The following is a 14,912-nucleotide window of genomic DNA, read 5'->3' on the forward strand; positions in this document are numbered from 1 at the left end:
GATTATAAAGCAGGTCACGTAAACCAACTGGATTTTTCAATTTTTTTAAACAGCTGCCATTAAGTAAATGTTGCAGTTGTTAAAGAACCCAGGGTTTTTTTGAGTGTTTCCCCCCCCTGAAAACTGGAAATGCCAGTTTTCAGAAAAAAAACATAGTAAATCATGGTTACATAACTGCAAGAACTTTTAATCTGAATCTTAAGTCCTTTTTTTCAGGATCTGGAGTGACTTCAGACACTGACCAGCCATAAGTCAAGGAACACCTGTATTGGATATTTGCTGCCCATAATAGTTTACAGGCATGGTGGGATTTCCAAACAGTGAGATAGAATAACAGAGTTGGAAGGTCTTCTCATCCAACCCCCTGCTTAGGCAGGAAACCCTACATCACTTCAGACATGGTTGGTTGAAATAGTTGAGTAATTTAATGACAGTGGATAATAGTATTAGCATACATAATAGGGCAGGTGGTCAATTTGATAATATAGGACAGGGCAATTAGAAGCTACAATTCACCATTTTTCTTGGGTTTGATATGGAATGTTTCTTTGGTTCTTTGAATGGTATTGTGCCTATTTATAGCGTTCATATATTTCCTACTGCAAAATGGCTGCTCTTGATTGGTAACTATTATAGTCAGAAGCTTCCAGAGGCTACAAAAACTACACATTCCCACATCTCCCTGTTTAATAACCCACACAGTCCTGGGGTTACATCAACAGGGTGTGCTGGGATTGCCATCGCAAAATGATGCTGTCACACAAAATTACACTTTTATGACCGCTTTAGTTAGCTTCAGCAATCCTGGTGCCAATTTTCATCATAACCCCAGGATAACTCTGAGAATTGCCTGGAATCACTACATGCCAAAAGAGGGCTTGTATTTTCAGGATCAAACATCATTCAGTTTATCCAAACTGTACAGGTTGTAAGAAATAATACACCCTTCAGGGTTGATACAGGTAGCTTGAAGTGAAATGTGTTATGGATAAATGTACATTCTAAAAGTGAAGTACCATTAGATGCAAGTGTAAGTGCTGCAGAACCATCATGATTTTGCAATAAAGTTTTACTAGTGCTTAAACGAATACATTATTTAAAAATTGATGATCAAAAGTAGTTTATACAATTTTTCTGATAAGAATTTATACTGAACAACTGCTCACTATCAAGGATATCCCAGGAAGAAGGATATCTTTGACCACTGAATAAAGCAGTTAGGTATCCAAAAACAAGATGTCTGAAATCATTGGGTTATTGTTTATATTCTTTAGACTTCAAAGAATTTCCTGTCTGAAGACAGGCGAACGACTGCACAAGTAGCTCATATTTACAGATGCAGACACCATGTCACATCACTGCACAGATTAACCTTAGGGTGTTATTGCACTGTTCCAATAACTTCATGTGGATATCAAGCAGCAAGGAGGATCAACCGAATAGGAGCTATATATCTGAGAAAGTCCTGAACAAGATGTGCCCCAGCAGCTTTGAATCACATGCACAAAGATTTCAAGTATGTGTTCCAGATATCCACAAACTGCTTTGAATGGAACTATAAGCATTGCAGCATGCCTGTGAAAACCGCAGCTCAGACTTCATCATGTTCATAGAGGTTCGTTGTGCAGGAAACGTTGACTTCTTTTTGAGACCAATTTTATGCTTCCTGTATCAGCAGTTTTACAATGTGTTGCCATCCCTGCTACTTGGGAAATGCACTCAGCCATGCTCATTATGCTATGACTGAGTTTTATTAGCAACAGTGGTCTCCACCACGTTATGCTTGGGAGATTTAGTAGAGTTTGATGTAACCCATGGATGTTTAAGCACACCTTCCAGTGGTAATCTCTGCTTTGGGTCATGCTTCAACAGCTTTGAAATCAGATCCCGAGCTCCCTCTGTTACAAAAGGAGGAAACCTGTACTCCACCTTTAAACCAAAGAAAATTACAGTTACACACAAAGCACTGCATTCACTTCTTCCCATTGTAGAATCCAGGTGGAAAATAACATTTAGTTTGGCAGTACCGTATCAATGTAAGACACTATCCAAATATTTATTTATTTATTCGATTTTTATACCGCCCTTCTCCCGAAGGACTCAGGGCGGTGTACAGCCAAATAAAAAAGCGCAATATATACATTAAAACAAGACTAAAACAAACATATTACAAAATGGCCAAAAATTTAAAAAATTTAAAACATTTAAAATAGTTTAAAAACCCTAAAATATAAATAACCCCGGATTAAAATTTAATTAGGCCAGTCCCGCTTGAATAAATAGATGCGCTGCTCACGCGAAAAGTCCAAGATCAGGCACTTGACGAAAACCAGGGAGAAGTTCGTTCCAAAGCGTAGGAGCTCCCACAGAGAAGGCCCTGCCCCTGGGGGCCGCCAGCCGACATTGTCTGGCGGACGGCACCCTGAGAAGGCCCTCTCTGTGAGAGCGTACGGGTCGGTGGGAGGCATAGGGTAACAGCAGGCGGTCCCGTAAGTACCCGGGCCCTAAGCCATGGAGCGCTTTAAAGGTGGTAACCAAAATCTTAAAGCGCACCCGAAAGACCACAGGAAGCCAGTGCAAACTGCGCAGGATTGGTGTTACATGGGAGCAACGGGTTGCTCCCACTATTACCCGCGCAGCTGCATTCTGGACTAGCTGCAGCCTCCGGGTGCACTTCAAGGGCAGCCCCATGTAGAGAACATTGCACTAATCCAAACGGGAAGTGACAAGAGCATGAGTGACCGTGCATAAGGCATCCCGGTCAAGGAAGGGGCGCAACTGGCGAACCAAGCGTACTTGGTAAAAAGCCCTCTTGGAGACGGCCGCCAAGTGATCGTCAAACGACAGCCGCCCATCCAAGAGGACGCCCAAGTAAATAATTGTTACTAGTGCAGGAACTGAACCCAAATTTGCCAAAAAGGTACTAATATGCTTCATAAGTAAAAAATTCTAATCCCTGAATAACATCAGGGAAATTGTAAAAGCAGTTTTAGGCTTCTTAAAATCTCAAAGGTTACTCCTATAGAGTGAGTCATGGATTACAAGAAAACAAAAATATATCAAGCCAGATAAATTCAACTTACCCTTGAAATGGCTCTATATGTATCCTGATACGTTTCTGCTTCAAAAGGAGGCTTTCCTACTAAAAATTCATAACATAAGACACCAAGACTCCACAGGTCCACTGTTTCATCATGTGTCCTTCCTTCAATCATTTCAGGTGGTAGGTAATCAAGGGTGCCACATATTGTTGACCTCCTAGGATAGTAAAGTACAGAGCAGTCAGCAAACTATGTTATTTATCTAAAAACAACAATAGATGTTATTTAATAACATAAGCTACTCTGCTTATTATTATGTTTTAAGACATTTTGTTTATGGATGTTACCTAATTCTAAATCTGTTAACCACCTCTATCACAAAGTACTTGACATTTTTGGATGTCACAAGAAACAATCCTTTCTCAAACTCAAATCCAAAGTTGCTTTGTAGAACATGAGTCCTCCACTGTTCACACATATCATCATCCTTACTTCTTTATTAGACCTCATTTCCCATCTACCTACTTCTCGGTTTCTAGGATACTATCAGTGTTCTCTTGTTTATTGCATTCATAACTAACTTGCTGTTGGTTTATCATTCATAAAATAATTAGGATTGTTGGTGTGTTATTTTGATTTGAATTGAGTTAAAGTGTTCCACTTTCTTAAAAAATTCAATTATTAAATGATTTTCTTTAGATGGTTAGTACAAACTGTACCACTTCAAACATACTTTCAAAGTAAAATTTATATCCTCAACTGAAAGAATCAGAAAATTGTTTAGCTATTTTTTGTACATTTTACTACTGCTAGAAAAGTATGTTGTATGTTCAAATAATTCTAAGCCAATTCTACTCTCAAACTTGAGTATTAAAGAGTCTCCTACCTAGAAGATGGGGCATGCACAGACCATCCAAAGTCAGCAATCTTGAGCTCTCCATTTGATCCCAGCAACAAGTTTTCAGGTTTGATGTCCCTATGAATTACTCTTTTTGAATGACAATATAACAATGCATCTGCGAGTTCAGTCACATACTGTAGAAGAAACCAACATTTGTAAATAAGGTTTAACAATTTCAAATAATCCAATTGACACTGATACAGCCAATGAGTATTTATTCATCTTATATTATATGACAATGATAAAAAATAACTACCAAAAAGAACAGGAATACTACTACATTATTAGGCTAAACAGCAAGTCTCTACTATGAAATGTAAAGTTTCCCTTAAGAATTATGGCTCTCACCATCCTCTTAATAGTCAGATAGCTGAAGTATTATCAAAATTTCAGGAAGGCTCTGCTTGCATTAGTTTATTTTTTTTTTAATTTTTTTATTACTTTTTCCCAACAAACTAATGCTCTGCTTGCATTAGTTTAATTACAGAAGTTTGCTTTAATATAAAAACTACTGTGGTTTCTCATGCTTACTAACCATTGGCCTTCATCACGTAAAATGTAACTGTGTCCCAAAAGATTAAAAATATATTCATGTACTTATTTTGCACTTTTCTGGCAAGCAGGTGTTAGCACATTAAACAAAATTTGATGAGACCATAGAAGGTATATTGAAGACCTCTCCAATATTGAATGTTCTATCAATGACTAGGATGTGTGTACTTATGGAACGCACTTCTGGAACCTTTGACAGACAAGCAGTTTCTAAAAGTGTAATATCTGTTCTCTCTTAAACTACTGAAAATGAGTCAACAGTCCTTCTCAAGTTGGCATTATTCCACTCCCCACTCATAGCCACTTTCACATGATGGGTGGGAACAGCCCATTAACTCAGGTTCTTATAGACAGGTTGCCTCACTTTTTCTGTTGCAGACTTTCAAAAAATGCCTACTTTCCAAAACTATATTTCTATTTTCAATGTTCCAAAGCCTAAAGAGTTTGTTAATTTTAAAAACAAATGTATTTTTAGAAACCCTATGTCAAATGTCTTTCTCAAAGAAAAAATCCCTAATCATGCCATAAAAGACAAGAAAAACAGTACTTCCTTTGCATATATACAAATCGGATGACCAATGGAAAAAATTGCAACAGAATCATAGTATTCCCATCATTACATGAAAATATTAATTGGATTGCCAATTAATTGGAAACGCAGAGAGGGAAAATTAAATCAGATCAAGAATGAACCTGTAAAGTTGCCCAGATGTCATTTAAGTCATGAAAAAAAATACAATATGGCACAAAAATCTTGAACCCATAGCCATTGGCAATTGACTTCTATCCCAAAACATTTACAGGACACCAGATGGAGACACCATAATTTAAATACAATGAATAGCCATTTTATTTTAAACTTCCATTCTCTTCTATGAAAGCTGAGCACCTTTAAATATGTTTTCCATGTTAACTTCAGAAGTTTTAAACAAAACAGGCACACATTGTGGTGAGAGAAGTTCTCACATGTGCCCAAAAGGTTGGAAGAATAAATCCCGGTCCCAGTGACCGATTCAGATTGGATCCTGCAACATTATCCTGAGAAATATATATTTCCCTTCATTTGAAAACAGCTTCAGTGAAATACTCCCACTTGGCCTCTTAGTGGTGATCTGTGTCATGCCCCCCTGGAGTCTGAATCTGCTGGGGAAAATGAGCTGGAAGAAGAACAAGACAGAGATGGAGGGGCTGGCTCCATTGGCCTTGGAGGAAACTGGGGAAGGGCAGAGTCAGCCCAGGCAAGGCTTTTCTGAATTAGTAAGGCCTGCAGACAGGGAGAGCTCAGGAGAAGAGGAAGGACTACCCCCTCCTGATCCGAGAGCAAGGAGGGAAGAGAGATGGTGAGATCAATGCAGATTGAGCACGCTATGGAGGAGGAGAGTGCCCTGCCCCCTTTCACAGGGCACACCTGGGGACTCAGATATAAGGAGGTGCCGGTGGGAGGGGCATTTGCCAGGAACAAGCGTTGAATCTGTGGAGCCTGATGTACACTTGCCAAAGATTGCTGTACTCTGTGTCTTGTGGGGCTTGTCAGTTTGCCTGCTTCGCTGAACTTCTTGCTCTTGTTTAGCTAACCTGGCTTATTGGATTGCTGGCCCTGGTTGCTCTTTGGTTAACCTGGCTTACTGGACTACTTGCAGCCAGAGGCTTCTGAAGGTGCACGTGAGAGCTTTGCTCCAGGACTTGTAGTGAATGTGGGAATGCTTGGGGGCACAGTTGGAGCAATAGAGGGGAGTTAGACTTGTTCTCTGGTTGTCTTGCTTTCATGCCATGCCTCAAGTCATCACAATCTGCTTCAGAGAGAGAGAAGCTATGAACTTTTCTACCTATGTGAAAATTTCAAAATGATTTCTTAAAAAAACCCTATCTGTTAAACCAAAGCTATTCAATATACTCAGATTCAAATTGCTAGTTGAATAACCATAGCAGAGCACCCATTTCTAAATGAGGAAAAAACTGCCTTAGTATTTCATACATAAAAGCATGCATTGCCATTTGCAAACCGTACAGTAGCTGTTCGGTGCTCATCAAACTTTGTAAGCTTCTGAAGTTCTTTGTACACTTCTCCACGAGGTGCGTGTTCCAAAATTAAGTACACTCTTGTTGCATCATGGAAGTAACCATACAGGCGGAGAATATTGGGATGCCTACAAAAGAGGCATATGGATTTTTAAACAAGATCATTGCTATTAATAAGCTAAACACATCTATAACTTCCTTGTTATATACAAGTGAAACAACATTGAGTGGTTGAAGCCAAGCAAGCTGTTCAATATTTTACCAAAAAAAAGTTGGGTCAAGTTTTTTCAGCTATTTGAAAGGGTTTTGACAAGACTATAAACCTCTGGAAAGCTTCTGCAATACTAGCTATTCTCATCACCTTCTTCATTGGCCAAAAATGGCCACGTCTCAGGGTAAGTTAGAGCCTTTGAGATGATCTAGGAATGAGAGCAGTTGGCCTCCTAAAAGCCTTTACTTTTTATTCCTACTTTCAAAACCTGATAAATGTATCCAAGACCTCCCTCCAAAGCCAACTCTGTGTGGGTAAGGGAAAGTGGAGAATTAGAATCTCTTCCCAGAGGTCTCCTTCTCCACTTCTCACTTTTACCTATAATTCTGAATAATTGTACTACTGAATGTTTGTTCTTTTACTGTCCTGTTTTGGCAGTGTAAGCCTTGTTTGCTGTATATGGCCTCCAGAATACCCCTCTGTATTTTTATTCAACCTTACCGAAGATGAGACTGTATTTCTACTTCTCGCCGCAGCTGATGTTCTACACCTGCTTTTTCCAACTGTGCTTTAAACAAGACCTTCAGCGCCAAAATGAATTTGCTCCGTTTCTCTCGAGCCAGGTACACATTTCCAAATTTTCCTTTTCCCAAAGGACGGCCAATTTCAAAGTCTTCAAGGAACCATTGTTTTCTGTTTTTTTAAAAAAAAAACATTAGAATATGAAATAAGAACACTTTGTTCTCTCCTCAAAACTTGCAATTTGTATAGAAAATCCTTATAAAGAACAAATTTTTCTGGGGATAGCTTAGAGGCACAGTGGGATATGTAAAAACACTTTGTTTCCCAAGGAAAGTAGAAGAAAATGCCTTCTTTGAAAACCATTTTAGGTAAGACAGAATTTACATAAATGTATATAGGTGTGCAAATGTTCTGACTTGAAAAATAACACAATAAAACCCACCACATAAAATCACAGGTGCCCAACGATAAGAACCCCATTAACAAGAAAAAAAAAATTATACGTAACACATTAGTAAGAGTAGAGCTCATCTAAACAGCTGACTCAAATGTTTAGGAAAAGAGCCAGGTCCTCAATCCTTTATATAAGGCTAATACAGGAGTGAAATGCTCCCCGTTTCGACCTGATCACTGATACAGTAGCAATGACGGCGGGTGGTTTGGAGAACCAGTAGCAAAAATCCCTGCCTTCTCCATGCCCACCGAATAGGTTGTAAAAAAAAATGCTTTTAAAAGGTAGAAAAAGGCTCTAACGATCACAACTGAGCTGTGTGATTGTCAGAGCCTTTTTTTTTTACATTTAAAAGCATTTTTTTACAACCTCTTCGGCCAAATAGGTTGTTAAAAAAAATGCTTTTAAAAATTAAAAAAAAGATTGTGTGCCACAACTGATCACCCCCTCACGCGCACTGTTCCTCCTCCATGCTTCCTTTTGGCATGCACTGTGCACGCACCTTGCATTTGGTGCATGGTGCGCATTGCGCATGTGCGTGCAGCCAGCAAACTGGTAGTAAACCGGTTCAGATTTCACCACTGGGCTAACAGGTTTGAATCCATCTAAATTTCCCAATATGAAGCATACATACCTTTGTATATTTATCTACCCACAAAAACAAAATAAGAACTTACCTTTTAGTTTCATTTTTTGATGCCCCTTTGCTCTCACTTTTTGAATCGGAAGCTCCTTTTGCCTCCGTTGTTACAGCTGATACATCTTCAGTTTCAGGCTTTTTTCCTGGGCATAGGAAAGTTAAATTTTCTAAAGCAAGCTCTGAAGCTAAAAAAATTGAGCAGACCATTTTAAATTGTTCCTCTCCGTGGCAGGTTTGGAGGAGTGCATACTTTATAGATGATGCAGAAATTAAAGATGTATGATCTCTTTGTGTTTAGCCATAGCAATCCATTCTAGAAATATAGTTGCTAAGCAAATCTTGTGACCGAGAAGACACTGAAAATTGCTGGTTGTTGCTATCTCGCGCACACACACTTTATATAAGGATGAACATTTTTAAATTAACTCTCTTGCCTAGCAATTTGATGTCTATTCTATTTATCTTTATAAATTATGTAATATAATCAAAATAGCTCTGGGTGAATATCTAGAACAGATGGAATATCTTAAATATGACTGGTGGGCTAGCAAGAAACTCTTAATTCTAAGTCATATTTAAGATATTCCATCTGCTCCAGATATATAAAGTACTCTATATTTAGAAGATAGCATCCTGCATTAAATCAAGTATGGATCATCTATGTGTGCCCAAGGGCTACCATTGGATGAGAAAGAATGGACAGGATTTTGTTATATATGGATATGACACAACAGTGATTGGTCTCATTCGAGACAATGACGAATCCGCATATAGACAAGAGGTCGAACGACTAGCCTTGTGGTGCAACCAAAACAATCTGGAACTGAACACACTCAAAACCGTAGAAATGGTGGTAGACTTTAGGAGAAACCCTTCCATACTTCCACCTCTCACAATACTTGACAACACAGTATCAACAGTAGAAACCTTCAAATTTCTGGGTTCTATCATATCGCAAGATCTCAAATGGACAGCTAACATCAAAAACATCATTAAAAAAGGACAACAAAGAATGTTCTTTCTGCGACAACTCAGTAAGCTCAAACTGCCCAAGGAGCTGCTGATCCAGTTCTACAGAGGAATTATTGAGTCTGTCATTTGCACCTCTATAACTGTCTGGTTCGGTTCTGCAACCCAACAAGAAAAACACAGACTTCAGAGGATAATTAGAACTGCAGAAAAAATAATTGCTACCAACCTGCCTTCCATTGAGGACCTGTATACTGCACGAATCAAGAAGAGGGCCGTGAAAATATTTGCAGATCCCTCGCATCCTGGACATAAACTGTTTCAACTCCTACCCTCAAAACGACGCTATAGAGCACTGCACACCAGAACAACTAGACACAAGAACAGTTTTTTCCCGAAGGCCATCACTCTGCTAAACAAATAATTCCCTCAACACTGTCAGACTATTTACTGAATCTGCACTACTATTAATCGTTTCATAGTTCCCATCACCAATCTCTTTCCACTTATGACTGTATGACTATAACTTTTTGCTGGCAATCCTTATGATTTATATTGATATATTGACCATCAATTGTGTTGTAAATGTTGTACCTTGATGAACGTATCTTTTCTTTTATGTACACTGAGAGCATATGCACCAAGACAAATTCCTTGTGTGTCCAATCACACTTGGCCAATAAAAAAAAAAAAATTCTATTCTATACTTGAGGTTTTATACTTTTTCTAAATAAGTTGTTCCCCTTTCAGTATTTATGTCTGTAATGGATTTTTTGACTTAGAGGCAGAAAATGAACCCCTCGTTCATTTTCTGCCTCTAAGTCAAAAAATGTAAATTTCAAATATGCTCACAGTCAAAATTTTGTGACACTCTGGAAGATATTTTCAGCACCAGCTGGAGCAATATTGATTCCCTAAGTAATCCAAGCAGCCATTTCTAACCTTCCATTCACCACTTTTGCAAAGATCTTACATGGATTCAGTTTTCATGATTCATGCAATTTTAAGAATCTTTTAACTAATGATTTTGCAGACAAATAAATGTCCACATTTAAAAATGAATCAATATTGCAACCTGAGTAGATACATTACTGAGATAGCACTATTTACTATATTCATATTTCTGTATTCACAAATGTTTATTAAAGAGAACACAGCCAGTTTTATGACTTAACTTCATAGTTAAACATTTAAATACAGGTAGTCCTCAACTTACGACCACAATTGAACCCAACATTTATGTTGCTAAGTGAGAAATTTGTAAAGTGAGTTTTGCCTCACTTTACAACCTTTCTTGCCACAGTTGTTAAGTGAATCACTGCTGTTGTTATAAATTAGTAACACAATTGTTAATGGAATCTGGCTTCCCCATTGACTTTGCTTCTCAAAAGATTGCAAAAGGTGATCACATTTCCCCGTACACTGCAAACCGTCATAAACCTGAGTCAGTTGTCAAGCATCCGAATGTAAATCATATGACCATGGGGATGCTGCAACAGTCATAAGTCTGAAAAATGGGCACGTTACTTTTTTCAGTGCCGTTGTAACTTCGAACGGCCATTAAGTGAACTGTTGTAAGTTGAGGACTACCTGTATTGTGTTTAAGTGAATCATGTGGTCATCAAGCAACTTTTCCCATTAACTTTGTTGGAAGCCAGCTGGAAAAGTTGCAAATGTTGATCAGATGATCTTTGGATATTGCAACCCTTGTAAATACAGGCTGTTTACCAAGTCCCCAAATTTTGATTACATGGCTACAGGGGCACTGCAACAGTTTAAAGTGTAAGGACCAGACATTTTTCAGCAATGCTGTAACTTGAAAAGGTCGCTAAACAAAATCATAAATTGAGGATTACCTGTACCAACCCATATTAACCAGTCAAATTTTTGCAGATGATTTTCATTTGAATTTCAGGAAAGGAGATCCCATGATTGTAGAGTGCTTGGAAACCAGTTGTAAGTTGAAATATGTTACCAAGTACATAGATAGCGATCCTGTGACCTTGAGGGCATTGCAATGTCAGTAATTTTAGTGTTCAATTGCAAGTCCCTTCATTCAGCTACTAACAGTCACCGAATTAGTGGTCTTAACTCAAGGGCTACCTGTATCGTAAACATCAATAGATTTTTCTACAATGATTAGAAATAGCTGAAACAGGAATACTTACTGTTATAAAGTTAGAAATAACTGAAATAGTAGTACTTACCGGATGCAGAAGGTTGCTGAGAGATTATACCAGGTTTATTTGGACCTGAGTTCCTAGATGTTGGTTGAACTGCAGATGTTGGTCGCTGCTGACTTGTGTAGTTGGAACATTTTGGATGGGTAACAGCAGGTTTCTGTGCCTGAGACTGAATAGGCACTCTCTGGGGTATATTTGAAGCAGAAAGAACACGCTGTGGTTGAATTCCAGTCCTCAGTGCACGATTCTGAGTCATAGGAATCCGCTTTGGACCATCTACCTGATTTAAAAATTAAAAATAAACACACAACAGTTTCAAGCACTTAAGGAAAAGAAAGTTGCAAAAAAATTTAGGATTCAGTTTATTTCAACATAAAACCCCTAACGGGCACTGGTGCCCTATAGTTTTGGAAGTTCATAGTTTAAAATAGCAAAAGTTTACTACAAGTAGTCTTCAACTCACAACTATAATTATGAACAGAATTTCGGTCATAAAGCATTGGGGTCAGACCCTGTCACCAGACCAGATTTTACAACCATTTTTATGAAGGTTGTAAGTTCAGCTTCTGTGGTAATTAAGCAAATGATGTGGTCAGTGAATGAATAATATGGTCATAAGTGTGAATTCAACTTAACCAATGGCAATCACGTGAGCACAGGATGCTGCAATGGATTGTAAGCCCATTGACAAGCATCCAAATTGTGGTCACTTGACTAAAAGGGGCAGTGCAAAGTTGAAATCCAGAAAGGCAATCCAAGATGTTGAGATTCTAGAAAGAGTGCAGAGAAGAGCAACAAAGATGATTAGGGGACTGGAGGCTAAAACATATGAAGAACGGTTGCAGGAACTGGGTATGTCTAGTTTAATAAAAAGAAGGACTAGGGGAGACATGATAGCAGTGTTCCAATATCTCAGGGGTTGCCACAAAGAAGAGGGAATCGGGCTGTTCTCCAAAGCACCTGAGGGAAGAACAAGAAGCAATGGGTGGAAACTAATCAAGGAGAGAAGCAACTTAGAACTAAGGAGAAATTTCCTGACAGTTAGAACAATTAATCAGTGGAACAACTTGCCTGCAGAAGTTGTGAATGCTCCAACACTGGAAATTTTTAAGAAAATGTAGGATAACCATCTGACTGAGATGGTGTAGGGTTTCCTGCCTGGGCAGGGGGTTGGACTAGAAGACCTCCAAGGTCCCTTCCAACTCTGTTATTGTATTTTTTTTTGTTTACATTTATATCCCGCCCTTCTCCGAAGACTCAGGGCGGCTTACAGTGTATAAGGCAATAGTCTCATTCTATTTGTATATTTTTTACAAAGTCAACTTATTGCCTCCCCCCCAACAATCTGGGTCCTCATTTTACCTACCTTATAAAGGATGGAAGGCTGAGTCAACCTTGGGCCGGGCTTGAACCTGCAGTAATTGCAGGCTACTGTGTTCTTTTAACAGGCTTCTTAACAGCCTGAGCTATCCCGGCCCTTGTATTATATTATATTAATTATATTATATTATATTATTATATTATATTACACACAAGGGGTCACTTTACCTTGCTGCTATGTGGGTGTCCATTCTGGTTTTCTTTAGTTGTTCTGTCCATTACTATATTGAGGAACAAAAAAAAATCCAGGCATTCATCATGCTAACATAAAATACCTAAAATCTTTGTCTCTCATATTCTATCATGCTATTTGAGACTATCATTTCAGTATCTTCAACCTATTCCTATTAGTAAACCCTTGGAAAAATTAAGTCATCATACTGCATGAATTCTGACCTCAAGGCAAGTACACATCAATTTATCTATGTAGTGCACAGTACAATATACATCACACAGGCAAAGAAATGCAGTTTCTTTGAGTTATGAAAGCATTTCAATAGCATAAACTGGCTAAAAAGGCTTTATAATTGTGTTCTCTGTATATTAATTTTTAGGTTTTCAGCTGGAACAAGAAAGAAGAGATGAAGAGACATTGAAATACCAAAGATTTGAAAACACAAGCCTAAGGTCACGTTGGTTTGTCTGGATGAACAGTTACATAATTTTTATTAAATATACTTTTCAGAAAAGACATCTTGTTTGTCTCACAGATATTTTACATCTCAGTTGGAACTCAGCATTTTTTTAAAGAAAACTCGCTGCAAAATAAATCCCCATTTTCCCCCAATAATGCCTCTGGGTTCCACAAAAAGTTCAGAGGCATTCTTATAACATTAATATGGTGGATAACTGCAGTCCAGTTTTTGTGTGTGTGTGTGTGGAAGTATGCCCATTTGCTAAGAAACAAAGGTGTTTCGGGAACAATTGTAGTACACAACGCAATAAGGAATGTTACTAGTTTTCTTTCTGGCAAAAGTGGGTCCTGTAATTGACCATCCTCCATGAGAACCATTTTGTGAAAGCATGTGTGACAAGACTACTCTATTCCCAACTGTCTTCCAAGTATTAGCAATTATACAGATGATCATAGAAGACAGCTTTCCTCCTGTACCTAGTATCTAAAGCTACCTTAGATAGCCAAACCGTCTTAATGCAGTTTTCTCCCAGTCTTAATGCAACTTTTATCCACAATCCCTTTGCTGTATCCTTTATTGTTGTCTCCTACTTGCTAAATGGACACACCTATTTATATGGAAGAATGAATGAGGAATCTCTCACTCCATTTCAGTACACACTGTAATACACCTCATTCTCTAGTGCTTTGATAAAACATAGTTTGTCTGAAGAGCCTGTGGCACTAAAACTCATCAGAGAAACATAGGCATTAGAATCCACTGTTTTCCCAAAGAGCACTTCTATTTTTATTTATATCAAAACATGCATTCGCAGCTTATTTCCTTATTATTCCCTCCTTTGTGGTGCTGGTTCTTTTATAAAAAAAATTAAACTCCCAGGGAAGTTTAAATAAGGATTAGAGCCCCTGCCTTTAGGGTTAAAAGCAGGTTAGACAGCAAAAAAAAAAAAAGGCTAAAGGGCAGGTAAAATAGAAAAAAAACCATGTTTCATGTAGCATTTTAAAGGAATTGAAGAGAGACTTATACCAACGGAAACGACTTTTTTATCATTTGGCAAGTCATTTATAGGGCAGATTAAGAACATCCCCCAGCCCTCGCCATACTTTTCACCTTGTGATAACGAATATAGTTACAGTCCCACGATGTTCCAAAATACTAGTCCCTAAACCGGTTACAATTCCCATCCTCCCCGGCCATCACACCTATTCTACGATAACGCTCAAGGAAGCCACCAAACGGGTGGGCGCCAGCGCTTAGGGGGGAAAAGCTTCTCCCCGCCAGCCCTTACAAGGCACTCCTGACAGCCCCGCCATCCACCAGCCGCCCTTCTTTGAAGGCCCGCTCACCTCCGCAGTCCGTCTGCCAGGCTCCACCGCCGTTTGAATTCAAATGCCCTCCCGCCTACCTT

At 38.6% G+C, this 14,912-nt stretch overlaps 1 protein-coding gene across 4 annotated transcripts; it reads right to left on the bottom strand.

The window, feature by feature from the left end:
- Positions 1-1,053: 1,053 nt before the first annotated feature.
- Positions 1,054-14,894, bottom strand: AURKA (aurora kinase A). 4 transcript variants are annotated; one of them, XM_058176366.1, is made up of 9 exons: positions 14,851-14,894; positions 13,038-13,090; positions 11,514-11,769; positions 8,375-8,480; positions 7,226-7,417; positions 6,503-6,641; positions 3,928-4,076; positions 3,084-3,258; positions 1,054-1,929 (listed from the first exon to the last, which is right to left on the bottom strand). In XM_058176366.1, the coding sequence occupies exons 2-9, from the start codon at positions 13,086-13,088 to the stop codon at positions 1,738-1,740; spliced, it is 1,260 nt and encodes a 419-aa protein (XP_058032349.1). In that variant the 5' UTR covers positions 13,089-13,090; positions 14,851-14,894; the 3' UTR covers positions 1,054-1,737. The 4 variants fall into 4 exon arrangements, with proteins under 4 accessions (XP_058032349.1, XP_058032348.1, XP_058032350.1 ...); XM_058176365.1 differs by having other exon boundaries at positions 14,793-14,883; XM_058176367.1 differs by lacking the exon at positions 14,851-14,894 and adding an exon at positions 14,112-14,140.
- Positions 14,895-14,912: the final 18 nt, after the last annotated feature.

Source organism: Ahaetulla prasina, chromosome 3 (genome assembly GCF_028640845.1).
Source record: "Ahaetulla prasina isolate Xishuangbanna chromosome 3, ASM2864084v1, whole genome shotgun sequence".
NCBI classification, from domain to species: domain Eukaryota; kingdom Metazoa; phylum Chordata; class Lepidosauria; order Squamata; family Colubridae; genus Ahaetulla; species Ahaetulla prasina.

Excerpts from the sequence above, each read along its gene's own strand:
- AURKA (XM_058176365.1), bottom strand. The coding sequence starts at position 14,817 with ATGGCGGGGCTGTCAGGAGTGCCTT. Across the intron at positions 6,642-7,225 it reads GAAATACAGTCTCATCTTCG|GCATCCCAATATTCTCCGCC; the intron begins GTAAGGTTGAAT and ends CCTCTTTTGTAG. Across the intron at positions 1,930-3,083 it reads CATATAGAGCCATTTCAAGG|GTGGAGTACAGGTTTCCTCC; the intron begins GTAAGTTGAATT and ends TTTGGTTTAAAG.